A 27,972-nucleotide genomic window follows, 5' to 3' on the forward strand; every position below is an offset into this window, starting at 1 on the left:
TAACTTTAGAAAGAGAGGCTAAAATATAATTGTATTTATAACTGCTGTGAGGAATATTGGAAGCCACTTCTTTATATCTTTTATTTTTCTTTATATCTTTCTCCTTTTTTTCTCCTGTTTTCTATTCTTTTCTTACTGCATTTTTAGCTTTTTCTGTTATTTTGCTCTTTCTTTTTGATTTTCTGTTCTATTTTTGTTCTTATTGCTGTAAAAATGATGTATGGATGGGAACCATACTTGTTTAAATTTGGTTAAGCTTCTCTTGTGAATATGTACTATTAATTTTGCCATTTCTGCATATTCTCCAAGTTTACGTTTACAATCAGATATTGTGAGAATTGTATCTTTCTTCCAGGATTGGGCAAAATTCAGTGTTGCATTTTACTTGAGAAGGTAATGTTATGGCATCTGGTGTTGTGTGGGAGTTGTTTGCTTTTTCTAACATTGCATATTTTCTTATTTGTAGCCACAAATTATTGTTATTTTATAAACCCTAGACATAAATAAAAACAATGTATGGTCTAATGATAAGTAGTATGAAAGGTGAAAGGTCCCCTGTGCAAGCACCGAGACATGTCTGACCCTGGTGGGACGCTGCTTTCATGACATTTTCGTATAGCTTTCTGTATTTCTGACATCACATTTGCAAAGCAAAATCAGTATCAGTATCATGTGATAGTTAAGGAAGCAGAATAGAATGAGGGAGTCCTAAATTTAAATCCACCCTCAGTATGGATCTCCCTGGGTGACTTGTGTCAGTCACTTTCTCTCAGCCCAACCTATTTCAAAGCAGGATTGTTGGGGGGGGGGAATTGAAGAAGCAGGTGCTGTGGATATCACCTTGAGCTCCTGGAAGAAAGGATGGATAGAAATCTAATAAATAAACAAAATAAATTTTCAAGACAATTGTTGATATCATGTGCCTGTGTGTGTGTGGAGGAGGAATCTTAAGAGAAAGACAAGCACAAAAGGTAATATGCAAGTGGAAACACTCATCCCAGGACTACATGTGGTTGAGTCCAGGCAATGGTTAATGCATCCTTGAGGCAGGGGGTGTTTCCAACTGCCTTTAAGGAGGCGCTGGTGCACCCCCTCCTCAAGAAACCATTGCTAGACTCTACTGTACTGGACAATTTTTGTCCAGTCTCCCACCTCCCTTTTTTGGGGGAAAGTGGTTGAGAAAGTGGTGACATTGCAGCTCCAGAGGGTTCTGGATGAAGCAGACCCCTTTCAGTCAGGTTTCAGGCCTGGATATGGAACAGAAACAGCATTGGTTGCACTTATGGATGATCTCTGGCAGGAGTGGGATGGAGGCAGTGCATCCATCCTTGCTCTTCTTGACCTCTCAGCGGCTTTCGATACCATTGACCGTGGTATCCTTCTGGACTGACTTAGGGAGTTGGGGGTGGGCGGCGTGGTTCTGAGCTGGTTCACCTCCTTCCTCCAGGGCCAGTCCCAATCGGTGGTGATAGGGAACGAGAGATCCGACCCTCAACCCCTCCTTTGTGGGGTGCCGCGGGGTTCGGTTCTCTCTCCACTCCTCTTTAACTTCTACATGAAACCGCTGGGTGAGATCATCTGTCGCCGTAGGATGAGCTATCATAAATATGCTGATGATACCCAATTGTACATCTCCATCCCGGGTGAGGTAAGTGATGCTGTGACCACCCTCTCTCGGTGCCTGGGGGTTGTGGGGGTCTGGATGGGGAACAACAGGCTTCAGCTGAACCCTGGTAAGACAGAGTGGCTGTGGGTTAATGGCTCTTCCATATCCGGGATTTTATCATCTTTGGTTCTGGATGGGGTTGCACTGCCTCACACAGACTCGGTGTGTAACTTGGGGGTCCTTCTGGACTCAAGGCTCCTGCTCAAAGAGCAGGTAGCAGCTGGGGCCAGGAGGGCCTTTGTGCAGCTTCATGTCACTCCCTTTCCTGGATTGGGAGGCTCTTCGAACAGTCACTCATGCCCTTGTTATCTCCCATATAGACTATTGCAATGCGCTTTACATGGAGCTACCCTTGAAGAGTATCCTGAAGCCACAGCTGGTCCAGAATGCAGCCACGCAGGCTATCTTGGCGCCCCTAGAAGGGCGCATATAACACCTTTACTGCACAAACTGCATTGGGTATCAGTTTGCTTCTGGGTCCAATTCAAGGTATTGGTTATCACCTTTAAAGCCCTACATGGCATGGGGCCAGGTTACCTGAGGGACTGCCTCTTTCCCATTACCACCTGATCATGCAGATAGGGCATGCTGCGGACCCCGTGGATAAGAGAATTCCATCTGGCGGGGTCCAGGAGGCAGGCCTTCTCTGCAGCAGCTCCCGCCCTCTGGAACATCCTACCACTGGAGGTGAGGTTAGCCCCATTGCTCCTGGCCTTCTGGAGGAATCTGAAGACCCGGCTCTGCCACCTGGCTTCGGGTGGGGAGGGAAGTAGTCATGCCTGGGGATAGCTGGTGCCCTAAAGTGCTCGTCCCATGCAAGGACTGAATTAGATCATAGCCATCTGGACTTTATTTTTATCTATTTTTTTTAGTTATTTGTAATTGTATTTTATATACTGTAGTGTATTTTTATATATTGTAATTATATTGTATATCTATTGTTTTATTGATTATTTTGTTGTACGCCACCCAGAGTCCCTCTGGTGGGAGGAGATGGGCGGTGACAAATTTGATGAATGAATGAATGAATGAATGAATGAATGAATGAATGAATATATACTTGTATTTTAACAACTAATCTCATGCAAGTTTTTACCTCACTTTTGAAGGGAGAAAGCAATGAACTTGCCTATAGGAGTTGTTAAGGAAGAGTGAGGTTAAAGCTTCTCTCTATACATTGAACAGATTACTGAAGATTAAACTGCTTCATGGGTCACACAGAAAGCTGTCAAAGGCCTCTTGTCTGTTATGAGTTGTCCACCAGATCTGGGTTGCAAAATTCTGCAACACCACTAGAGAACAGCAAAGAAATAACTTGTTGCTGCTATCTAGTGATGCAGCCCCTATCTGATAGCACTACTATTGTAGTATAATGCATGTGAAGAGAGTCCAGTAAAAAGGATGAATACAACATTGCTATCAGGATCCCTCCCAACTCCTTCCTTGGTGAGTTGCTGTAGGTCAGATTATGAGCTGCTGCTGGTTATCTTTCCATTAACCTGCTACAGTTGTGTGTTGGTCACTAGTTTGCCATGCCCCTCCTTGAGAGTATGAGCCCTAATAGAAATACCAATTCCATTTTCAAGTGAGATGAAACTCTGGTAGTGTCATCTGGTATCATCTGGAACTGCCCAAGTTGATCATTTGAGTTGAGGAGAAAAGTCCTGCTTTGTGCTTTCTGACAGAAAACACAAAGCCTGCAGAAGGGAGATTGATAGAAAGATTGACAGTCCGGCGATGGTATCTTCAGCACAGGCCACACCCCTGGTTCTTGAAATGGAGCTGGCAGGCTGCCCCCATTCAAAGGGGCATCGGCTGTCTACTCTAACAATGGTGTAGGATTTGGGGTTTTGGTGGGGGGAGAAGCTTTCTCAGCTATGAAGAATGTGGGCTGAAGTACAGTCTATTTCTACTGTTCTACCAAAAACAGGTTACTCTCCAGATTTGCTAGGAGAGAGGAGACCTTCGAATGATGGCTTGTTTTGCTTCAGATAGTAGCTAGGCAAGTGTGGTCTGGGCTCAGTCTTCTCATATTAAAAATCATTCATAAAACACAGTTTGATTCTGTGCGTGTCACTCCTTAGATATGTCTCTATTGCAATTACAATCACAGTCCAGATTCACCCTTTTATTTTTAATAAGGTTTCCCATGATTTAGAATTCAGACGAACAAGCAGAGTTCCTTCATTTTCATTAATTGGGCTAATTTTCATTTTCATGAACAAAGCTGGACTTATCATACTCAAAATGTCTGTAGCTGGCTTGTTAAGTATAAAACAGCTACTGTCCTCCTGTGTGCTGCACCCTTCTAGGTTCTTTGTAAAACTTCACATTAAAAATCTCCAAATCAAAGTTTATTAGACACCTATCAGGCTATTACACATGTGTTAGTATATCACATATAACCCAGGGACCATATGTTCATATTCTTTATCCCTAACTAGCTTCTGGATCACTGAGATGCTTGGGGTGGTGGAACAACAGGAATAGTAGTTTCAGGAATGTAGGAGGAAGAAACCAGACATTCACTAGTACATACCTTTAAAGCTATTTCAGGAGAGAGAGTTTGCAGCTTCCCTTGTTTGTTATGAACCATAACTCCCAATAGTCCTAACTAAGCATAGGAATGGTGATAGACAGTAACGATTTCTGTTTCTCTTGTTTAATTATACACAACCCTACATCCAGGAGTTTCTGTTGTCTAAAGACAAGATCCTGAGTACTGAGACCCATGACTACTGTGATTCTTGTGCTGTGTGCATGCAGACAATCTCATGGAAGAGTGATGGTTAGTTCAATTGTATTGGAAGTACATTATTTTCTAAGATAGGAAGTAATTCTTGTAGCTTTCAAGGAGGCTGTAGAGGGACCATTCTTTTAAAAAAAGTAATGAAGGAACCAACCCTCCCTCAACCTGCTGATCCAACAATTTTAGACTAATGTTTAACTTCCCTTATTTAGGCTTTAGAATGTTTTGACCACTCAGTGATATTTCAGTGATACTAATTATTTTGATATTCATCAGCCTTACTTTTAACTCTGTTTGGCATTAGAGGCCCCCTTGTGTCAACTCATATGTGCTGACATATGAGCAGGTGGATCTTTTTGTTGACATGATCTTTAAAAAAATAGGTTTAATTAATTTTTTTCAATACAATGGAAGTATAGAAAATTAAAGAAAAAATACAAAAAAAGAGATAGAAAATAAGAAAAAAAGTTAAAAAGGAAGAATTATGACTTCTGCCCTTCTTCCTACTGAGTAATTGCTATCTTAATTTTCCCCTTCCTCTTTAACCTTTTTTAATACCCAAACCCATACATCACCAATTCAGTCTTTTCTTCTTTCAACAAAAAGTCCATATAAGGCTTCCAGTCTTTTAAAAAAAAGTCTTTATCATTTTTTCCCTAACCAAACTGTTCAGCTTTACCATTTCTGCAAGCTCTATCAATTTTATAATCCAATTTTCTACTGTGGGTATTTCATTATTCTTCCATCTTTGTGCATAAAATAATGCTGCAGTTACCAGGATTACTGTCCTAACAGTCAGGAACCACGCTGAGACAAGGAGTAGGTCTCTAGTGTTTTATTACTGCTACATTAGACAGAAAATCCTAACAAACTGAAGAAGCGTGGGAAAAACCCAGACAGATAAACCCCAAAGTCAAGGCGGGTCTGATCTGTGTCTCTTTGAATGGCTGCTTAACTCCCCAGTACTACGCATGCGTTTTCCCCCCTGGATGGGAGCCCCCTCCTGCTCACCATCAGTACTCATGACAATTACTTTCTCATATTTTTTTTCCAGTTTAGTGTCCATAAAACTCAATAGAAATAATTCCAGTTTCATTGTAATATTAGTCTGCAACAAATATATATACACACGTACATACATACACACACACACACACAAATATCTGCAATATATCCTGTCTTTTGAGAAGTGTAAAATTGATCTAAGATTTTTTTTTAAAAGAAAAACCTGCTGTTCATTGAGATCATCTTCTGAATCATTCCTCCAAGTTACCCAGCAATTGGGGCCACTGGCTGGAGTTTCCTGGGATTTGATTATCTTCACAGTGGCACTATGATATTGAACACCCTCCTAGGAGAGGTTTATTCCACCCTCCACCCTCCCCTCCTGATCTTTGAATGCCAAACTTCTAAGAAATACTTTTGAGAGTTTCCGAGTTTGACATTTCGTGGTTTGCTGTTCCCACTGTTTGTTTCCTGCTGCTGAATTTAATTAGTTATCAGTTTCCTGTTGTGTTCTAGCTATTTACTTTATGTGGTTTTGATGATTTACTTTTGCAATATGGATTTTAAATTTTTGCAAGCAGCATTCTAGACAAAGCATGCAATAGGAATGTTTTAATAAATAAAAAATATTTGTTTTAGCAAAAAAGCCAGAGCCAGTTTGGGATTCTTTTGTAAACTATAATACATGAATTTTAAAAGCTACCCAATCTTTTTAAAAATCATATTGCAAATACACAAAACTAGAATATGGTAGTATTATAAAAGCAAAGGGAAGGCCCAATATAGGTTTCTTTCTTAAACCTCTGGGTATATTTTAAAAGTTCAGCATCTGATGGCTGTTTTATCTTAATCTAGTTTAGGGACCCAAATCCTTGAAAATACTAACTGTATGAAAGGATCAGAAGAAGCATATAAGGCTTGTTTTCTCTTTTCATTCTACTCTAGAGACTAGTAATAACACCCATCCAATATGTGGTTGGTCATTCCAGAATGAACCAATTACATGTGTGTACATTTTTCTTTATGCGAGTTAGCAGCTTGATATACAAAGTTTGTTGTTCTAGTGGAGAAACCCCATAAATATTGAAGGACTGTAGTCCTTTTACTCATAGTTGAGCCAATTGGCTAATGGAATGAAGCTAGCTGCAGAGATTCCTACTGGCCATTTCCTGCATTAAGTGCAAAATGTGCATAGGGTATTTTATTTACAATCTATAATTGACTGATTGATTGATTGATCGATCATTTCCCATCAAGTCATTGACTCTTAGCAACCGCATAAAATGGATAATTATCACACACATATGTACAAACCTGAAAAAGAAGAGTCATCTTGCATGCAGGAAGCAGTTATAGATTTCACTGTAGGATGTATTGCTCTCTTCTTCATCTGTGTTTAACTTTTTAAAATCTATTTTTCCAATGTCTTCCACAAAATTGTTCTAGTTTAAATTAGAGGTCATAAACATACAGATTTATGATTGGATAGAGAAAATTTATGTAGTGGATAGAGAGAAATTCCATTCCAAGGGATTCAGACACTGAAAGAGTTAAGGAAAAACAAGCTGACTCATCAATCCAGGTTTTGGGCAGAGGTGGTTGAAGCCTGAGAAAATCCAATACTGAGGAGCCAATCAGGTGGGCACGACCATTGTTTATTCATTTTTTTTAGTTCATTGATTTTTGGGGGGGTTGCTGTTTTGTTTGTTGTTTTCCCTTTTCTTTATGCTTTCTTTATGATTTTGCTGTAATTTCCTTTTCTCTGTTTTTCCCTTTTTTGTATTTCATGGCAATATTTTTTTAAAAATGCTAATCTGCCAGTCCAGGTAATGGATGAAGTCAAATGAAGTTCAGGTAAATCAAACCCTGATAATCCAGTGAGATTTTACTGAGAGGTTGGCAATCTCCATTTTATCTTTGTCTCTCAGGAGGAGGTGTGGCTAGCTGAAAGCTAAATCAGGAAAGAGGCCCCATCCCGGGTTGGAGATAAGGGAATTACATCACAAGCCAGGGAGTAGTGAAAGCTAGATGCAGATCAGGACTGGATTTTATTTTATGAATTACGATTTGAGTTGTGAGACTTTGGTGAGTGTATATATAGGGAGTGGAATCCATTCTGAAAGAATAGCAGTTGAAATGAACCTCTGCAGACACCACCGTTCATTTCTTCTTTTTGCCCTTCCTCCTTCAGTGCCTTTTCAACATCCTTGTAGTTCTTTAACCCTGATATACACAATAAAGATATGGTTATAACAAATCAGTAACATTTATTCTGGGGAAAGACTTTAGGCCACATCCCCCATCCCCCTGGATAAGTTATGATGGAAGGATTGCCACTTGTCTTCTCCCAGGGAACAGAGGGTTTTCTCTGGAGAAAAGAGGCTGGTGGACACATGATTGACAAGGCTGTTCCCAGAAGTTGTGGAAAGGGTGTAGTAGGGCTGGTTGTATGGGGTCTAGAGACTCCTTTAAGGATGCCAGGGGGACCCACTCTACCACATGCACATATGTTCCACGTTATATTACATGACCAACAACTTCCAATAAGGTGCAATAACTGTATCCTTTCTTTCTGCCTTCCTTACTTTTACAGTGTAACCCATTCCAGTTCTAATCATCACTGGGTGGGGTACAACAGAGTTAGCTAAGTGCAAAAAACAAAAATAGTAGTATAAAAGTTCAAGGTAAGCAGTTAAGTAACATTATTGACAGTCTGGAGTTGTATTTGTTGTATCTTCAGGGTTGTATTTTAAGTGACAAGATCACGATACTAAACCAATCTAGATAGGGAGATTTTTCTTTTTATAATGAATGTATTTGCATTTAATAAATATTTATGGAGGCTATTGCTGCATATAATTATATTTAATGCAACATCATGCAGTTAATTAGTTTCACTATCTTGCTAAAAAGGCTAATAAGATCTCTGGCTGATTTTTTAAATTTGTGGGATAGGAGGTTGGGAGCTTGTTTCATTTGTTGCTGTTGTTATATCAGACAATTTGAGCTGAACATTGTAGCTGCTAAATTTCAGCCAATCAATTATTCTGTCAGTTTTATTATTGGCAGGAGACAATTTATGGATTATATTTTAACAGTATTCATAATTGTGTACATGTTTCAGTGTTTATTGAATTTGGCATGCTATTCTTGGAGTACTAATACTATTATTTATTACTGATACTTATTACATATGCCATATTATCTAATTAAGTTTCTTTCCTGATATAAATTCTGGTGAATTGAGGTGAGTCGTGTTACATTCACTAAGAAGAACAGAAGGTGCTGTTGAAAGCCAATGAATGGGTGAAAAGTCTAAATGACTGCAGATATAGCTGCTGAAAAGTTTTTGAGGTTTAGTTATAACTAGTGGACACTGTAGAGGCAGGAGCTTTATTTCAGCCATGGACTATTGTGATGGAAGTCACCACATTAGCCATGGATCATACAGGGATAAAAGACAACTTCTGGAAAATCCCATTTTCTGTGGTCAACATTTCCTTGTGTTCACTCAGGATATGAGGTGAGAGTTGAATTGTGCTAGCCCTTCACCAAAATGAGACTCATGCATGTAACCTCTCAGTATATAGAAGAATCTTAATCAAAATTGTCCTTTATATGGAGAATATTTATACACAGAGGGTCCATTCTTACTGATGTCAGCAAAGTTACTGGGGGATGTACTCACCCAGCCAGCGTAGCTAGCCAGAGTGGTTCTCTTCCCCATATTCAAAATATAAGGAGTGGCATGAGCATCCATGGGAGAGGTAAAAATCTGCAAGATGTTGGGCATGGCTTCATAATCCAAGCCACTTTTTGTCTGCACATGAAACAACATACAAATGGCACAAAGCTTGGAAGATGACATCATGCCTGCCATGTTGTAGAGGTTGACGTCCCTCCTATGAATGCTGCTGGATGATTCTCTGGATACTTTTAACACCTGTCTCTTCTGAGATTTATCCTGCTTTCCACTATATTTACAATTCTGCCATTAAATTTTTCTCCGCTCTATCCTATATAGTCCCTTCCTTCAGAATGTGCTCATTTCACATGCTTTATGGCATTATGCCATCCTGTATACTGAATAAATTTACTAACACTTAGGAGCAAGCTAAAATGATTCACTTGTGTTTGGCTGCCAAATCAACTGAATAGAACAATTAATGTGAAATCATTCTGTATGCCATTAGTTGATAAGCCTTTTCTAAAAAAAGCAGGATTCCATTCTAAGAACTGCTATAATATGGAGTGCCTTGTTATTTTAGTACCTGCCATTATTCAGCAGTGTAACACTGTAGGGTTGACATGGAATTGTTGGTTACGTAACAGCTAGATAGAGGTGCCAGTACAGATCATCTTTTCATGTGTAAGAATTAAGAAGGTTTGGCTGAATTATTTTTCTATAAAAGCATGAAAATACAAAATACTACTTTTGAAGGGACAAAAGTGATCTAGTTCCCTACAACGATTGATTTCCTTCAGTTTAGGAAGAGAAAATGAGCTTGCTGCTGTTAAACATTTCAGAATTATTCTAAAGCAACAACTACATCAAAATTAATAGGTCTAGATCTGAATCATAAACACACACACACACACAGTGTAAAAAGTAAGAATCTATCAGTATTCAGTACTGAGGGATTAAAAAAAAGAAGCAGCATTGCCTTGATTTATTTATATATTAATGAAATTCACATGACATAATTTGTAAAAATACTGAAAATCTGACATCAAACCACCATGGGTGGACATACTGCATTGGTGCTGTGGTATCATTTGCGCAGTTCCTTATGTGAAGTTAGAGTTTAATTACTTTTTTTTAATAGGAAATGACTAGCAGTTAAAGGAGATTTTAACTGACTGATTAAATGTCAACACTGCAGGTTTTTCTTACACTACAGTTCCATTCTTTTGGTGGCTCCAAAGACTGATGCTGTCTCTAATTCTGACTTCTGATGTGAACATAAAACAAACTAGATCTTGAGAAAAAAACTTTTTCAAAGAATACCCCTTCAGTAGCTAAACAAAATCTGAATACAGTTTATCAAACAAGAAAAGTTAATGACCATAGAAGCAAACAGGAGAAAGTACAGAGAATGGGGAAAAATGATTTGTTGATGGAACTAATTACCTTTGTGGACCTCACTCACTCCTTAAGTGTTTTCTGTCATCTAGTGGGTCTTGGTGAACCTTTTTATTACTTTCTGAAGATTTCCTGAGGCTGAACAAATTATCAGAATAACAATCACTTTCTTCACATCTGTTACAGAGAAAACCTTTAGTGTATCTTAAAGTAATAGACTATGCTTTAAGAAATTTCTTCATCTTTGTCCCATCAGTGATATTTGATCAACTTGGACATGGTCATGTCCTTTTTTTTTTCTTTTTGTACTTGTACTTTTGTCTTGAAACAAGAGTTTTCTTTTTTTGAGTTTATGTTGAGGTTAACACTTCAGTTGTCTATAGGTGGAATGCTAGACTAATTGATCCATCATTACATCAGAATTAGGTCTCAAAACTTCTTTAGGAAAGATCGTTATATCTGCTCACTCTAACACACCATTTATCCCACTGGAAAAAAAAAACCAATTCTATCTTGAATTGTCACATCTTTCCTAATATGGACAAAACACATTGACTGCTATAGCATAAATGTTTTACTTCATCCCTAACTTCTTTGAATAATCATAGAAATGAAGATAGGTTCTTTCTTCTTTTTCTGTGGGCTTTTCCACGCCGCATCCTTTAGCTGCTTGTCTTTTATGGTTAACCTGGCTGAAATGAAGCCAGCTTCAGAAATCCCTTTCCAGATGTCAATGCCTTCTTTCCTCTGGGCCACAGTGGTGGCTAGGTGTTCTGTTTAGACTGCCCTTAACATGGCCTCTAAATGGTGAATGACCTTGCTTCCCTTTCTCCTCTCACCTATGCCAGAAAACCAAGCACATATTACTTTCCCTTTTTGTGGTTTGTTTCTTGGGGACTGATGGAAAAACAAAAAAACAAACAAAAATAAAAAACCCCCAAACATTAGTTTTACAGTTCTTCCAGTCATCTGGGCTATATGGGGAAACTAGGCAGAACTGTTGTCAATTTCACCCAGTTAAATAAAAAGAAAAAAGCCAGCATATCACCATTCCACAACTGAACACTGAAAAAAAAGTCCACCCTTTCATGGCAGGCAGCTCAGTATGGAATGGCCATCAAAGGGAGAGAATAGGGACTGGGGGAAGGGCAAGCTCGCTACAGCAATGACAGGGGCATTTGTGTAAGATGAAATAAAGTACAGCAGGTTGACTGGACTTCACAGTTTGTGCCAGGAGGGAGAAAATACTACCTTTGATGCAGAATAAGAAAAGTTGGGAGGAAGTCACCTTCCCAACAGCCTGCAGGCAAGCTGAGGATGACGTCATTCATTCCTGCCCTTCCTAAAATGTAGGTGGCCTGTTTTCATGCTGGGGTAAGCAGGAAATGCAGGTCAGCCTTGAGTCTCAAATGATTATCATCCTGTCAGCATTTGATGCTCCTCCAATGAGTTGTTCTAATCTAGCAAAATCTACCACAGTGTGTTAATGTCTGTTTCATTTTGCTGCCAATCTCAAAATAATGTCTAGTCTCTTTTATAAACGTGAAAGGCTTTCTCCTAGTTGACTAGTAGATCTAAATCTAAAATAATTATCTTTTCCAGCTCCTGTAGATCAAAAAGTGTTCTCCAAAGCTTGTGAACATCCTTCAGGTGCTCCATTTTGGTTACTTCCTATATAATTCCATTTTTAAGGCAGATCCTCATAAGAGCTGTCCTACTCTCTTTCACTTCTCTTGTGCAGAATAACCCCAGACCTGAGTCATACAAGTAGCTTGCTCTATCCAGATTTCAAAGACATCCTCTCCTGTGGCGATGGGTAGTTTCTCAGATAATTAATTTCACAAGAAAGTTTTTCCAATAGCTTCCCCCAGTGTTAAAATAATAGTAGAAGTGTCTATTGTTCAAGCTACCACTGTGGCATATAACTCCTTTGCATCTTGCATGGTTTCCTTCATGAATCCAAGAAGGCTGAACTTTTCTTTTTAAAAAATGTCCTGGGAGTAACTGGAAAACTATAACCATACAATTTTCCATGGAGAACAATTATTACCAATTTCTGTAGGCATAAACCTAGGATCTATTTCCTTATCATGCAAGCAAGGAACTGTTACATTTTCTTTATCAGGATCAAATAATTCTTATTTTTTCCATTTCAAGTACATCTAATATATCTTCAGTATTGACCAGAAAACTACCTGTATAAAAGATGCCTAGCCTAGGTCTGCTCCTACACTTCTGTGCCAATTAATCAAAATCTCGTGCCAGTTCAGTAGTAATCAGAATAAACATGATATGAATGATCCTAGCTCTGTCCCCTATATAGCCTGCATTAAGAATATTTCCTTCATAGAGCTCTGGGCCCTTTTAGTTTTCCTAAGCAAGCTAAACATTCAGTATAAATATGAAATAATTTAAACACAACAATTAATAAAATTATATAATTGATTTTATAAAATAAATAAATAAATGTGCAAATGTTCAAATCAACCAGAAAGTAAACACATATAAGAATTCTATTTCCTGAGGAAGTAGAAGTTTGGGTTTATCTGAAAAACAACAACAACAACAACAACAACAACAACCTGGATTTAAAGTCCAGGTCTGATTCTCTGTTGGGATCTGTTTTGTAGTCACTAACTGTAGTCACTGTTCCTTTCTCGCTTTGTCCTGTGAGTTTGTCTTTGTCATTTTAATTCTTTTCCTTTCCTTAATTTCTTCCCACACGCTAATCCCCTGCTCAGAGCGACATTTGATTTCCAACTGCCATGAGAACTCCTCTCCTCTGGCCTGTTCTCCTCATCAGCTTTCTTTATATTTTAATTATGCATTTCCTGTTCTCTCTCTCATTCCCTTTTTCTGCCCCACTCATCCAACTTGGCTGCAGTGCTAATAAGAGATGAAAGGAATTGTCCCAACAGGTTTTGGTGCTGCTTGAGCTTGTTGGAGGAAACACAGCTTAGTGTGCCACATCCCAGAACTTGTCTGCGCCTCGCTTTATGTAGGACGTATACTATTTATGGTGGTAGGTGTATCTTGGCCTCAGGGCCGGAATTAGCTGGGAAAGTGCTTCAGAGAATCCAGATCATTGCTTTGAGGAGCATTTCACACATTCAGGAGCTTTAAATAGAAGCCTCTGGAATTGTTCTCTTGTAGCCCGACTTTATCATATCCAATTTCCACTTTTTTCTTATCAAATACATCATGTACAATCAGCACTTCACATTTAAATGTATAAATAACTGCCCAGAGTCCCCCTGGTGGGAGGAGATGGGCGGTGACAAATCTGATAAATACTGTAAATACATACATGCATGCATACATACATACAGTACATACATATAAAATAAATATATAAAAACTACTAATTTACCCAGAGAGGATGAAAATTCAAACTTCATCCTCAGGTATCTAGATAAATCTTAATATTAGCCAATTAAGGGAAAATAGGGGAAAATAGTATCGTAATCTGTAGATTTCGGCATGTAGTTCAAGGTGTAGTTGTTGGATTGGGCACCTGTTTTTTCTGTTCGTTATTGTTGTTCTATAGTTTTTATTGTTTGTTTTTATTATCGTGGTTAGCCACCCAGAGTTTTGTGTCACAAGATGGGTGGCCATATAAAATTTTTACAATAAATAAATAAAATTAATCGTGCAGAAACCATCAAGCTTGGAATTTTAGGGGAAACTCAGGAAATCAGTGTGTGTCTAAGCAACACAGCTGTATTTTCTGTTATAATACACTTGAAAAGTTCAGTTGTATTTTTGCAGCCTACTCAATAACAAGCCTTCCTGTGGGGCTGGAGAATGAGAACCTGAAGGAGAGGAGCCATTCTTGTCCCACTTGGATACTTTGGGGACAGCTGAAGATAGTGGAGCTGTTTTTCAGGTCTTCTCTCCCATTTCAGCAGCTTTTAGAAACAAAACAATTTTCTCACTAATCCAGTTCTTGCTATCTTCCTTTTCTGGGGTAATGCCAAATGATGGGAGGGCATTGGATTCTCTTGATCTGGGTTTCTTGTATGTTCAGTCTGTGGAGCTGTTAGTTAAAAATAATTCCTGGAATCCCTAATCAAGAGGGAAAGTTCTAGTGATGGAAAATTGGCTGCATTCAAGTGAACTTTTTTTCCCCTTAACAGAATCCAATCAAATGCTCACAGAACCCTCTGTAAGTTGGATCTTCCTTTCAGAAATTAAACATTTATCTCTAAATTTGAAAAGGAAATTCTGAAAAATCCTATACAGACTTGGGAAGAGCCATTGCCATACCACTTAAAGTGTCATGGATTGTTTGTTTTTATTAGGCTTGCATCCTCTCTTTTCTGGTATATAATACATAAATTACATTTTAGAATTCTAGAGTTTGTGAAATTTTAGAAATTCAAAATTACTTTTCTAATTAGCACTGATTCCTGAGAGAGTGATAATGTTACGTTACAAATTCCCCAATCATTTTACATGTTTGTTTCTTGATTTTGTTTTGTGGCCATATAAATACAGTACATAACTAGATAAATGTGGTCTGTACAACTATAGTTGGTACCATAGGGACTAAAAACATTGAGGTAATAGATTTCAGAGATAGAATGATTGGTTTTTCAGGCTCCTTGAATATTACTTATTCAGTGTTTTTCTTTCCACCTTTATATCATGAATTACACATCCACACAAAGTGCTAATGCTTCCACACTTAAATTAAACACTTGTATTCTGCACTGTGTATTCTGCACTGCAATAACCTATTGTGACTCACTATTGCCACCTCAACGCTATGCAGACATTCCACACAAGTCTAAAATAAAAGCTGCTATCTCCGACAGTAAAATAGGAAATGGAATGCTAAGCAAATTGCTGCATTAATAATATTACACTAGCTAATTGTTTGCCTTCAGTGCTGTTTTGTTTTATGTTTTAACCTGCAGAGGCTAATAATTTGCAGTTGAATGCTTGGGCCAAGAATATTTTTGCATCACTGGGGGCAGTGCTTTTTTTAAAAAAATATGAGTGTTCAGTTAATGGAGCTCCAAGAGGCTGACTAAAATGACAGCGGTTTGGCTGCTGAATGACTACTGAAATAACTAGGGCTGTGCATACACATGCATGTGGGGAGCGCTACGGCAGCTTTTGAAGCAACTGAGACTTGCAAATAATGCAACTGCTTTAATGATTGGAGAAAAGGTGCCTTTAAGTGCTCCTTCCCATTGCAAAGCACCTCTTTTGAAAGCTTTGCACAACCCTAGAAATAATGCAGATAACTGTAGATTAATTAGCTGGAATATGATTTCCTATACCTGTATTATTGTTATATATGTTAGGACTAAAGCAAATACTTCATGGCTAGAGCATTATAAGGGAAACAGCTGTAGTCAAGCAAAATACAGTTAGTATAATCTTCCACTACCTGGCAACCTCCAGATATATTGTATTACACTTCATAGAATTCCCAGCCAGGCTGCTTTAGTATTTTGGAAAGGCAACAAGTTTATTCAGTAACACATGCATGATTCAACTTTTGCATCCATTCACATGATGGTTCTATGAATACATGGTGTATCTTCATACATGGATTGCATTTAGCTGGGGGTGGACTCATCATCTGATTCATTGAAAGCAAGTGAAAAGTGGATTTTTTTCATGTGAACCAGAAGTCTGCTTCCTAATAGTGAGTAGTGTACTAAACATATAGGGACACATGATGAATGATTGATGATCCATCAACCACAGACATAATTTGGAAATAAAAGAAACGCCAAGCATGAGGACTATGTGAATAATCACATAAGGCATTTCCATAGAGAGCTTTTCTTCAGTGCTGTGTTTGTGGTAGCCCTGATTTAGTTGTACTGTAAGTGTCATCACTTGTTTTGTTTATCACTTAAGATAAAGGACAATAGGTAAGTGGCAGTGACACTGTACAGTATATTTGCATGCATCATGATTAATATTGATACTCCGGCATCTCTAGAGTATACTAAAGGGTCTTAGCAATCAGGGTTGTGGAATCACTTCATGAAATCTTAGATTTTCCAATAAAAATAAGTTTGTTCTGAAAAAGTAGAATGTGTGTTAAAGTCTGGATAAGAAGAACTTTTAAACAACATTTTTAAAGATAGCAGCTGGCTTAGAAAAGGGTATTTTAATAGCTAATAAGGTAGTATTTCTTGTGTTTTTAATGCACTCTTGTCTAGATATATGCACCAAGGCTAGGAGATGGTGCTTATGATATGTGACAGGATATTTTGGGGAAAGTCCACATAGTACAATATTTGAAATATTAACTGAATTGGAAATCATGCTCTGCAGTTGCAAAATGTTGTACAGGAAAACTGTTATTAATGCAATAGTAGCAGAACAAAATCATGCAATCACTGAGTAATACTTGTCCACTTTCCATGTGAACATAGTGCAATCTTGCAGAAAGACATTCTGAATGTGTATAGTTTACTATTCTGTAAAACCAATGGGACACATGAAAAACATGTTATTATGGTGCCACAGGACAGACTGAAATGCAAGAACTAAGCTGGGTTGTGCAGGCTTCACAAATCAGCAATTGGCACAAATCTATTAGTGTCCAAAGAAAAAGGAATATGGAGAAAACAGAATAACTGGAAATCTATAAAAATGAAAATAGTAGAAGAAAGACAAGTCAGCATAATATTTTGCTGGCCTGGTATAATAGTGAGCTGTTGCAGGTATTTGATTCATAGTTTGGGATACTGTCACTGGCCATCATCCCCCAAATCTTGGTGATACATAACTCCATTTTTCAGTAGTCTGAAACTAATGATTGTGTGTGTTGGCCTATGCATGTCTTTTTTTCCAAGCTTTTCCAACCTTCCTCCCTGCATTGTTGTTGTTTATTCGTTTAGTCGCTTCCGACTCTTCGTGACTTCATGGACCAGCCCACGCCGGAGCTTCCTGTCGGTCATCAACACCCCCAGCTTCCCCAGGGACGGGTCCGTCACCTGTAGAATATCATCCATCCATCTTGCCCTTGGTTGGCCCCTCTTCCTTTTGCCTTCCACTCTCCCTAGCATCATCTTCTTCTCCAGGGTGTCCTGTCTTCTCATTATGTGGCCAAAGTATTTCAGTTTTGCCTTTAATATCATTCCCTCAAGTGAGCAACTGGCTTGATTTCCTGGAGGATGGACTGGTTTGATCTTCTTGCAGTCCAAGGCACTCTCAGAATTTTCCTCCAACACCACAGTTCCAAAGCATTGATCTTCCTTCTCTCAGCCTTCCTTATGGTCCAGCTCTCGCAGCCATATGTTACTACTGGGAATACCATTGCTTTAACTATGTGGACCTTTGTTGTCGGTGTGATGTCTCTGCTCTTAACTATTTTATCGAGATTTGTCATTGCTCTTCTCCCAAGGATCAAGCGTCTTCTGTTTTCCTGACTGCAGTCAGCATCTGCAGTAATCTTCGCACCTAGAAATACAAAGACTTTCACTGCTTCTACATTGTCTCCCTCTATTTGCCAGTTCTCAATCAAGCTGGTTGCCATAATCTTGGTTTTTTTGAGGTTTAGCTGCAAGCCAGCTTTTGCACTTTCTTCTTTCACCTTCATCATAAGGCTCCTCAGTTCCTCTTCACTTTCAGCCAACAAAGTGGTATCATCTGCATTACATTTCAGCATTTTCAGATGTAGGTTTTAGAGTTGTCCCACTCTTTGAACATTACATGTTTGACTCTTATAAAACAAGCACACAGCTTCTCAGTACAAAAACTGTAGATGCTTTAAATCATCTGTACTAGCAGCAAGTCCTGATCTGTGGAAATAACCTTGAAGGTGGAGCTACAGTCTATGGCTAATTCAAAGAGATAGCACCATCTACAGTCAGAGATGCTGTCTGCAATTATCATTTGAAAGCAGCTGCAGTGATTCCTTATTGAACACTTATTTCCCTCCTCATTCAGCCCAGGTGTCATGAAATGCATGATGAACATCATAATGTTTTCATGTTCCAATAGCTAAATAAAGAGGCATTTTTACTCAAAGTGCATCCAGCAAAAATACTTGTTGATTTGAAGCAGGAAAAAAAATACATGTCGGTGGAAAGGCAGATGGTTGCTGCTGAATAGTTTGGCATAGGCAGCTCCTATTTTACTTTCTAACAGAGAAGGTCTGTTGACATCACAATTGTGATTCTTCAGTAGTACAGGAAATGTACTCTGCCTATGCTCTTTCCTTTGCACATTGCAGAACAGTTTGGTAGCTCAGTTCTAGTGAATTCTGACATATCAAGCCTTGTAGAAGATGGAAGTGGTTGGCTATTATAAGGACACATCTAAACAATTCCAGGCTGTGGGTTTGTAGCCATTTCAGGTGTGTTCCTCCAGCTTTCCTGATTCCCACAGTCTAGACATGTAGGGTGTTTCAATCTGACACATACCTGACTAGAATCACAGTGAGCTGTTGAGCCTGTAGAGCAACTTTCTCCAATAAGCGGGAAGACTGCCTAAGGGGATCTTAATGAATACCATTTTCTTTGAAAGAACTGGCACTGAACACTCTATGAAAGAGCACACTTCATGAATTAACCCATTTATCTGATAATGATTGGCATTTATAAGATCCATTATGTGTGATTGGATGTGTAGGAGTGAGGTGGAAAACAAAGGTCTTACATATACCTGTTAGTGATTGTGACTGCACTGACATTCTTATTATTTTTTAACAGAGACTACTTGGGAGCGGCCAAGCAGCGTCCCAGGAACCCCAAAGAATTCAGTGACCCAGAAGAACTCCTTGCCTACAGGTAGGGGACGAATCACCCACAGGCATGTGCAGTTGCTTTCCCCAAGGAAAGAAAACCATAAAGGCTTTTACTTTCTGCACCAAATGGCAAAATCCCTGTGGTATTTCCCTATCCTTAAAGTGGTGCTAGGAGGATAATTCATGGAATTTCCTCAGCAGAGAAATGGCTCATGAACAATAGTTAGGTGCCATCCCATCAGGTTCACACTTCAGTAGCTGTATGGACTATGCCTACCACCTCAACCTGTCCTGGACCTGCAATTTTCAAGACCTTCCAGTGATATCCCTGATCCTAATCACCCATCTTATACGTTGCCTTCCCATTCTTCTACTCCTTGCTGAGGGTTGTTTTTTCTATTCCATTATCCACTCTTCTGGACCAAAGTATGTGTTTGCTGTTCATTGCCCCAAAGGAGCAGTCAATCTTTATTTCTTCCAGGATTGATTCACTGTCTTAGTAACTATCTCCAGATCCATAATTCATTATCTCCCTCTTTCTCAATGTCCAGCTTTCACAGCAGTACATTACTACTGGGAAAAAAACATTGCTTTGACTACTTTAATTCTTGCTGCCACTGAAATATCCTTATCATTGCCTTCATCCTTGGTTTCATTTTTTCCTCTTTATATATACCTGAGAGCTGTCACCAAGGTGTTTAGAGTTCTAGTGCTGGTTCCTTTGAGATCCTTGAAGTTTTGGTAGTGAGAGAAGTCAAGTAATAGATAATAACAGATGCAATTATGTTTGGAGCTCATCTTACTCTCCCTGCCCCCTTTCTCTGTTTTTTTTTAAATTGCAGGAGATACCAAATAATAAACAGTGAAGGAAATTACATAACCATAGTGAGGAATGAACTGGGATTCATAATGAATCTCTTTCTACTGAGGCTTCCAGACCTCATTTTCATTTTCTAACATTCAGTTCTGTTATGTAAGTAATTAAGTGAGATCACTCCATAATATCACTTATGAAATTATCCTAAAAAACAATTAAAATTATGCCAGGGCAGAGTTCCCTAAATGGAAGCCTGGTAGACTAGGATCAGTGAAAAACAGTAATGTGTGCATACATATATACTGAAAGTGTTACTTGAAAGATTGTGAGATTATAAAAACATTTCATTGCCTAACTTTGCCATAGGATTTTCCAGGCAATAGAGGATTTATCCACAATAATCGCACTCCATCAAGTACATTTTAACAACTTATACTGCTGCCTCTTTCAAAATCTGAAAATATTTCAGCCATGTCCTGTTGGTGATGCCAAGGGAATACTTTCAACACCTGTCTCACAGGCCCCCATCTTGGCCCCCATTCATTGTCTTCATTAAACTGCTAGGGGAGGTCATCCAGAATTTTGAAGACTTGCATAATCAGTATGCCCTTATTGCTGCTTATCATCCAACTCCAAAGATGCAATAGGTACCCTTGAATGTTGTCCAGTGGGTACACTCGTAACTATGCAAGTTGCAAGGATCATACGATATCTAAGATCTGCAAACTTCTTCAAGCCATGAAACCTGTTTGTTTTTTTAAAAAAAAAGTTTCCAGAACCCCTGATCGAGAAGGATGGAGCTTTTCAATGTCAGCTGACAAGTCCTGCCCTTTCTGCTGTACCTTAAAAACTGCTATGGGTATCCCTGAAGAGCAGTGTCATGGTAAGAGTGGATGGCTGAGTACATTCAATTTTTCCCCCCTTACTCCCTTGCAGAGAGTTTTCAGCCATCTGCTTCCATCTCAATGCTGTTCTTCAGGGGTAATCATAGCTATTTTTCAAAGTGACTGACAAGGGGTGAAAAAAACTTTCCTCAAGAGACAAAGGGAAGAAAAAAACCCTTTCTGCAAGAGATTACGCCTTAGTCCCTTGCATAGCTTGCCAGTTTTTGTTCCATGTAGTTCCATGCAGAAAGTTTTTTCTCCCCAAGTCCCACAGAACCCATTGGGTTCTTCCATGGAACTCAGTTTGAAAAACCCTGAATTCCCAGATTGCACAGAAGAAATCCTTTTGAAGATACCCCTTCTCCCAGCACCTTTATTTCTTCTCAGGCTATGTGATTTTCTCCTTTTGGGTTTGGGGTTAGTTTTCTTTGCATTTAGAAAGTTTATAAAAACATTTTTACTAGGTTTTTAATTGCTGAATTATTTACTGCCTATTTTAATGGTAATTTTAATCTGTTTTAATTTTTAAAAACATTTGTTAGCCCCCTACAGCATGCACAGAGTAAAAAAGTGGGCACAAATTGAATAACAAAACGTAATAAATATTTCTGCATTTAACAAAGAAGTTGTACAGTATCTGTGGAATACTGTATTTCCTACAGAGTTACTGAATTGGTGCTGGAGAGTGTTAAATAATATGTTAATTTCCATTTAGGAAGGTCAAGTAAAACACTTGATTTTAATAGCAGGACTCAAAAGCCACCACCTCCTTTTCTGCCTCCTTGGTCTGAACTTTATGTCTTTTCCTTACAGTGAACGGATACCACATACCAGGCACATTGGCATCCCAGCTAGAACCAAGCCACATGAGTCTCCGCAAAATCAGCAGTGACCCTCAGGTAAACTCAGATAATGTGCTTCAATTTTCCTCCCAACTATTAAGCTTTATTTAGAAACAGGGTTGGTAGATACTTCCAATACAAGGAAGCTTGGAAGCTGCTTGTTTTATTTAAAAATGGACTCACCATCACTCCACAGCAAAGCCCAAGCTTGTACTGTGAACCTCAAAGCCATTATAGTCCTGAATAATCTCAGTCTCAATCTCTCTCTCTCGCGCGCTCTCTGCTGTTTTTATCTCTCAAAGCTCCTATTGATCTTGTTCAGCTTTAGCCATCTGTGATCATATGGTAGCATGAAATTCTTCAGGCTAGTTGTGAAATATGCTTTCTTTCTGTCCAAGTTTTAACTGCAATTAATTGCAGTTATACTAAGTGTCTGCTTACTCTTTGCTCTGAAGCCCTTACCTCATAGATGTTTTTTGTTATCTTCAGTCAAGGCTATGCTTCTCACATTTTTTTATGATATGTGTGAACTTGGGGGGGGGGCAATGGAAATCCTTCATAAGTGTCCTTTATTACTATTTTAAAACTTGTTGAAAGATAGCTTGAAGCTTTCTTGCAGAAATACGTGGTTTAGATCCTTAGGTCATAAATGTTGTAGATTTCTATGTATAATTGTTTTGCTCAGTATAATAGTGCAGTGATAATGACAGTCCTTGACAGCAATCCAGCATGTCACTACACTAGGAGCCTTTTAAGAAATTTCCACTCTCCTACGTTCTAAACACCAGGACCACCCTGAACTGATCTTTGCAAATGGCATCTCTAAATTACAACCTAGCGTTCCCTGTAGCATCCAGCCATGTTTGTAAGTACTATTCATTAACAACTCCAGTGGATTTTATAAAATCACAGAATGGAAAGGGGCATTTAGGCCACTGAGTTCAGCCCCCTGCTCATTGCAGGAATCTAAATTAAAGCATCTCTGACAGACAGCTGCCTAGCCTAGGGCTGAACCCATCCAGTAAAGGAAAGGACACCATCGTTCTGGGTAATTGTTTTCACTGTCAAACTTGCCCTTTATGATTAGTAATTTTTTTCTAATATTCATTCCACATTTTAATTCAAATTTAAATCCATTACACTGTGTCCTTCACTCTGAAACAATAGAAAACAGGTCTTAACCTTCTGCTGCATGACATCCTTCAGGTATTTGGAGAGTGCTATTACATTTCTCCCTGCCTCCAATCTACTCAAGGCTAAATATACCCAATTTTTCAGTGGAACTTATTGTTTCTAGTCCCCTGATATCCCTGGTTGCCCTTTTCTGACCCTGTACTACTTAGCCTGAATTCCTGAAATGCAGTGCTTTGAACATAATACCTGAGCTGGGGTCTGACCAATACAGATAAAGTGAAACAGAACTTCTCATGATGCAGCTTTTATTGCAGCCACATCACACTAATGACTCATATCAATTTGTTATCAACAATTATTTCAAAATTGTTATATAAGTACTATTACAAAACCAGATATAAACTGAACTTGTTGTTGTTTATTCGCTCAGTTGCTTCCGACTCTTCGTGACTTCATGGACCAGCCCACGCCAGAGCTTCCTGTTGGTCATCAACACCCCCAGCTCCCCCAGGGATGAGTCCATCACCTCTAGAATATCATCCATCCATCTTGCCCTTGGTCGGCCCCTCTTCCTTTTGCCTTCCACTCTCCCTAGCATCATCATCTTCTCCAGGGTGTCCTGTCTTCTCATTATGTGGCCAAAGTATTTCAGTTTTGCCTTTAATATCATTCCCTCAAGTGAGCAGTCTGGCTTGATTTCCTGGAGGATGGACTGGTTTGATCTTCTTGCAGTCCAAGGCACTCTCAGAATTTTCCTCCAACACCACAGTTCCAAAGCATTGATCTTCCTTCTCTCAGCCTTCCTTATGGTCCAGCTCTCGCAGCCATATGTTACTACTGGGAACACCATTGCTTTAACTATGCGGACCTTTGTTGTCGGTGTGATGTCTCTGCTCTTAACTATTTTATCGAGATTTGTCATTGCTCTTCTCCCAAGGATCAAGCGTCTTCTGTTTTCCTGACTGCAGTCAGCATCTGCAGTAATCTTCGCACCTAGAAATACAAAGACTTTCACTGCTTCTACATTGTCTCCCTCTATTTGCCAGTTCTCAATCAAGCTGGTTGCCATAATCTTGGTTTTTTTGAGGTTTAGCTGCAAGCCAGCTTTTGCACTTTCTTCTTTCACCTTCATCATAAGGCTCCTCAGTTCCTCTTCGCTTTCAGCCATCAAAGTGGTATCATCTGCATATCTGAGATTGTTAATGTTTCTTCCAGTGATTTTAACTCCAGCCTTGGATTCCTCAAGCACAGCACGTCGCATGATGTGTTCTGCATACAAGTTGAATAGGTAGGGTGAGAGCATACAGCCCTGCCGTACTCCTTTCCCAATCTTAAACCAGTCCGTTGTTCCGTGGTCTGTTCTTACTGTTGTTACTTGGTCGTTATACAGATTCTTCAGGAGGCATATAAGATGACTTGGTATCCCCATACCACTAAGAACTTGCCACAATTTGTTATGGTCCACACAGTCAAAGGCTTTAGAATAGTCAATAAAACAGAAATAGATGTTTTTCTGAAACTCCCTGGCTTTTTCCATTATCCATCGGATATTGGCAATTTGGTCCCTAGTTCCTCTGCCTTTTCTAAACCCAGCTTGTACATCTGGCAATTCTCGCTCCATGAATTGTTGAAGTCTACCTTGCAGGATCTTGAGCATTACCTTACTGGCATGTGAAATGAGTGCCACTGTTTGATAGTTTGAACATTCTTTAGTGTTTCTCTTTTTTGGTATGGGGATATAAGTTGATTTTTTCCAATCTGATGGCCATTCTTGTGTTTTCCAAATTTCCTGGCATATAGCATGCATTACCTTGACAGCATCATCTTGCAAGATTTTGAACAGTTCAGCTGGGATGCCATCGTCTCCTGCTGCCTTGTTATTATCAATGCTTCTTAAGGCCCATTCAACCTCATTCTTCAGGATGTCTGGCTCTAGCTCACTGACCACACTGTCAAAGCTATCCCCGATATTGTTATCCTTCCTATACAGGTCTTCCGTATATTCTTGCCACCTTTTCTGGATCTCTTCTTCTTCTGTTAGGTCCTTGCCATCTTTGTTTTTGATCATACCCATTTTTGCCTGGAATTTACCTCCAATGTTTCTAATTTTCTGGAAGAGGTCTCTTGTCCTTCCTATTCTATTGTCTTCTTCCACTTCCGCGCATTGCTTGTTTAAAAATAATTCCTTATCTCTTCTGGCTAACCTCTGGAATTTTGCCTTTAATTGGGCATATCTCCCCCTATCGCTGTTGCCTTTTGCTTTCCTTCTTTCTTGGGCTACTTCTAGTGTCTCAGCAGACAGCCACTTTGCCTTCTCGGTTTTCTCTTTCTTTGGGATGTATTTTGTTGCTGCCTCCTGAACAATGTTGCAAACTTCTGTCCAGAGTTCTTCCGGGACCCTATCTACTAAGTCCAGTCCCTTAAATTGATTCTTCACCTCCACTGCATATTCCTTAGGGATATTAGTGAGCTCATATCTAGCTGATCTGTGGGTCTTCCCTAATCTCTTTAGTCTGATCCTAAATTGTGCAATAAGAAGTTCGTGATTTGAACTACAGTCAGCTCCAGGTCTTGTTTTTACCAACTGTATAGATGTCCACCACCTTTGGCTGCAAAGGATGTAGTCAATCTGATTTTGGTGTTGTCCATCTGGTGAAGTCCATGTATAAAGCCATCTCTTAGGTTGTTGGGAAACTGAACTATATCTATGCATTTAATTACTGTTTCCTAAGTATATAAGTTTGCATAAGTCTTTGTAAAATTTCATTCACCACATTTGTCCACTTCATCAAAATTTTATTTCTGTCTTCTAGAGTACTGCCTATCTCCCCATCCCCCAATTTTTGTATCATTTGCAAATTTAGTAAGCATCCACTCCATCTCTTCATCAAAGTCATTAATAAAAATATTCAGTACAAGCCCTAGGAATCTTCTGTCACCTTATTCAGTATCTCTCTCCAGAGTGATGAGGAAGTTGTTTTGAATGTTCTGCATGTCTTAAAAGGTGAGACATGATGACTAAATATAGCTGAATTATAAAGAAAAGGTGCTCTAGAATGCAGCGCTGAATCCAAAATATAAATCTCCATTCTGCGTCTGTCTGTATTAAAATACATTTGGCCATTTCAAACCAGGATACTGAAAAGTACCTGTGGCAATTTACTGTTTCAGCTTCAGCTTCTTATTTCTAATACCCACATTCTGATAATGAAGGAGGTGTTATATTACAGATTACAACAGTGTGTTAGAAATTATAAAAGGTAATTATGAGCTGCTTCCTAAAACCTTTCGGGTCCTTCCGTTATCTTATATGGCCACTGATATGACACAGCTTCTTCCCAAATGCCTGTGGGAAGGACCTGCAAGCCAATTTCACAAGTGTTACTTCAATTGATTTTTGCATTTTCTCTGTATGTACATTCAGTACAAAAACTACATTGACTAAGATGTGCATTTTAAACATTTCTTCCTTCTTCCATTTATTAACAGCATTTCAGACAAATGTCATGGAGGAAATTTATATTTCAGACAAATACTGTCTACGTCTTCCAAAAATTAAATTGCATGTATGGTACAGGTAATCCTTGCTTAACAACCACAGTAGGGACCAGAATTTTGGTTACTAAGTGAGGTGGTTGTTAAAGTGAGTTGCTACGTGACTGGACCTGATGTTACGATCATTTTTGCAGCAGTGGTCATAAAGCGAATCACTGCGATCGTAAAGTGAATCAATTGTTTCCAATTTATTTTTTGGGTCAAAAGCCAGCTGGGAAGGTCGCAAATTGTGATCACATGACTGCAGGACCCTACAAATGGTTATAGAGCACCCAAATTGCAATCACTTGACCCCGGGGGTAGTACAACGGTCATAACTTCAAGAACGGGTTGTAAGTAATTTTTGTAGCCCTGTTGTATCTCCGAACCATCGTTAAACAAACTGTCATTAAGCGAGGACTACCTGTACAGCAATCACAGATCAAAGACTACAAACAAAACTTCTGTATAGGCTACCACCTCCAACATAATATGTTCCTGCTCACAGCATTTAGTTACATTTTATCCTGACCTTCCTTTACAGATTTGAATGCTGTTTAATGTTTACATACCAGCCCTATTCAGGAAGCTAGGCAAATTAACATTAGTTGCTCAGGGTAATCAAGCTAGCTACATCATTGAATGGCAATTTGAACCTAAACTTTCCCTATAGAAACCTAGCTGTCTTGTTACTAATTTCCTTGGATATCTGTAAAATGTAGTTTCTGTCTACCTAGAAAGCCCCAGATTTAGGAAGGCTGCTGTAAATTATCAAAAGGTGCTTCTGCTTCTTCTCCTTCTCCTTCTCCTTCTCTGTGAGCCCCTTTGAATGTATTGCAGAATGGCAAATTAGAAAGTATGTGCTGCCAGCACAATTACTTGTTATATGATGGTGGTTCAGAAAAATTTGCTACTGTAAGCCTTGATTGAGTCAGCAAGTCATATCTCTTAGAACATGAAGAACTTGGTCAAAACAGCTCTGCTGGCCTTGTACACTGCGTGGGCCCTGAGGCTCTTCTCCTCTCAATCTTTTTTCTCTTTTTAGCAGTGCTGCCAAAAAGAGGTCCCACTCAAAGCTGAGAATGTAGATTTCTGATACTTGGCAATGTTTTCATTCTTAACATTCTTTGGAATTTTTTTAATGTTTGCAGTTTCACTGTAAAATAGATTAATGTTGCCTTTACAACATGAAGCATGTTAAGAATGGTAACAGGATAGATCTAGAACAATGAAGATTCTGTTTTTGGAACAAAAATCAAACCCTTCTCTTTCTTCCTATGCCTCTTGGTGGTTCTTCCTAACCTCTGTTGATGGTTAGCCTCTCATATTGTGACCCAGTCCACAGCAAGTCTTTCACACACCCCTCCTTTTATATTACCTTTCTGAGGTGACAAAGCAAACTCTTCCCCCCCTTTCTAATGGATGACTTTGCTGAGTTCAGTGGTCTTACAAACCAAATAGGCAACCAAGATTATCAAGGGCAAGAGCTCTTCTTATGTTGAAAGTTTACAACATCCGTGGCTTCTATAGCATAGGAAA

At 39.0% G+C, this 27,972-nt stretch overlaps 1 protein-coding gene across 1 annotated transcript in view; it reads left to right on the top strand.

The window, feature by feature from the left end:
- Positions 1-27,972, top strand: part of GAS7 (growth arrest specific 7) — a 145,792-nt gene that overhangs the window by 91,184 nt on the left and 26,636 nt on the right. The window contains exons 3-4 of the mRNA XM_063292751.1: positions 19,188-19,265; positions 21,737-21,822. Of these exons, the coding sequence (XP_063148821.1) occupies positions 19,188-19,265; positions 21,737-21,822 (164 nt within the window). The remainder of the gene's footprint in view (positions 1-19,187; positions 19,266-21,736; positions 21,823-27,972) is intronic.

This window comes from Candoia aspera, chromosome 2, assembly GCF_035149785.1.
Source record: "Candoia aspera isolate rCanAsp1 chromosome 2, rCanAsp1.hap2, whole genome shotgun sequence".
Classification (NCBI taxonomy): domain Eukaryota; kingdom Metazoa; phylum Chordata; class Lepidosauria; order Squamata; family Boidae; genus Candoia; species Candoia aspera.